Source organism: Aplysia californica, unplaced genomic scaffold (assembly GCF_000002075.1).
Source record: "Aplysia californica isolate F4 #8 unplaced genomic scaffold, AplCal3.0 scaffold00804, whole genome shotgun sequence".
NCBI classification, from domain to species: Eukaryota; Metazoa; Mollusca; class Gastropoda; order Aplysiida; family Aplysiidae; genus Aplysia; species Aplysia californica.
The window spans coordinates 275,059-276,312 of record NW_004798074.1 but is presented as its reverse complement, the minus strand read 5'-3'; the positions used below and the strand labels follow the sequence as shown (position 1 = coordinate 276,312).

The 1,254-nt window shown below is 44.4% G+C and overlaps 1 protein-coding gene across 1 annotated transcript in view; it reads left to right on the top strand.

Moving 5' to 3' along the window:
* Window positions 1-194, top strand: part of LOC101849501 (cell cycle serine/threonine-protein kinase CDC5/MSD2-like) — a 9,676-nt gene extending 9,482 nt beyond the window's left edge. Inside the window, exon 6 of the mRNA XM_005109683.1 lies at window positions 183-194. Coding sequence (XP_005109740.1) covers window positions 183-194 — 12 coding nt within the window. The remainder of the gene's footprint in view (window positions 1-182) is intronic.
* The last annotated feature ends 1,060 nt before the right edge of the window (window positions 195-1,254 follow it).

The window sequence follows — 1,254 nt, the reverse complement described above, 5'->3', positions numbered from 1 at the left end:
AGAGAGAGAGAGAGAGAGAGAGAGAGAGAGAGAGAGAGAGTGAGTGAAAAAGAAGGGAGAGAGACAGATTTTGTTCTACCAAAAGTGCCAGTGCCAATAGGAATGATCTGTAAGAAGGCCTCCTCTCAAAATGAGTTATCTTTGTTTTCAAATACGTCATCCTTTTAAAAAAATTCACGTAGATTATGATCTAATTTGCTGTATTGTCCGTCCTAGTGTTGCCCAGGCGTATTGAAGACGGGACTCACGAGCTTCAAAGGGGAGAGGTCACCAGAAGAAGGTGAGGAGGTTAATCAGGTGTTAGTTAACTGATAGGCTGTGCACGAGGTTACACGTTTATTGATGAGATGCAGTTCCAGCACACATGAGGACAGGGCTTGTGTTGTTGAATGGGGCCCTTGTAATTGTTAGAAGTCAACTGTTTTTCTTCCCCTCTGTATACGTCCATGTAATGTTGTTTTAGGTCTTTTATACAAGTAATTTCACGTTTTTCTGAGGATGAGCTTACCTTGGCGTCTGTGGGGGTAATGATCAGGCTCTTCACTGTTGCACGCAGTGAACAATAATGAGTTGGTGTTTTTAGTCTATGTCATCTGTCTAGCCTTCTTGGATGCTGTATCCCATTCAGCATTCTCCACTGATTGAAATGAATGGCCCTGGGAAGCAATGTCGAAGCAGCCTGACCCCTAAACTGTATAAATTGAGTGGATGATGACGTTAAACATTTACTCATTTACTATCATTGCATTCATTTCTCTCAACCTAACCACTAGTGCCTGTGGTGTAGTGTCACACACAGGAGACCCGAGTTCGTTTCCCGTGATTGGAGAGATTTTATCGAGTATCCGAGTAATTCTCTTGGGACGTTGTATCCCTCTCAGGCCGGGTTGACCCTGACAGACAGGGTCGAAGCCTGCCTCCTAAATTGTCTAAATTGAGTCGATGGGGGAGTAAAAACAGCTTACTGGAATACAAACATTTTTTTAACAATCAACCTGACCTGTCACCCATCTTCTCTCACCCCAGGGGCGGCAACTCCTCTCTACCTGTGTCTTCTTCCCGCCAACACCACGGACCCGCGCGGGAAATTCTTGCAAGACAAGCAGGTGACAGCTTGGGTGGTCTGAAGTCGAACAAACTGGACGGTCTGACGTCACAAACTGATTTTTTGTTGTTGTTATGTATGTCCTGTTATTTGTAGTTTCTGATGTAATGGTAAAGCGAATCAGTGTGTGTGTGTGTGTGTGTGTGTGT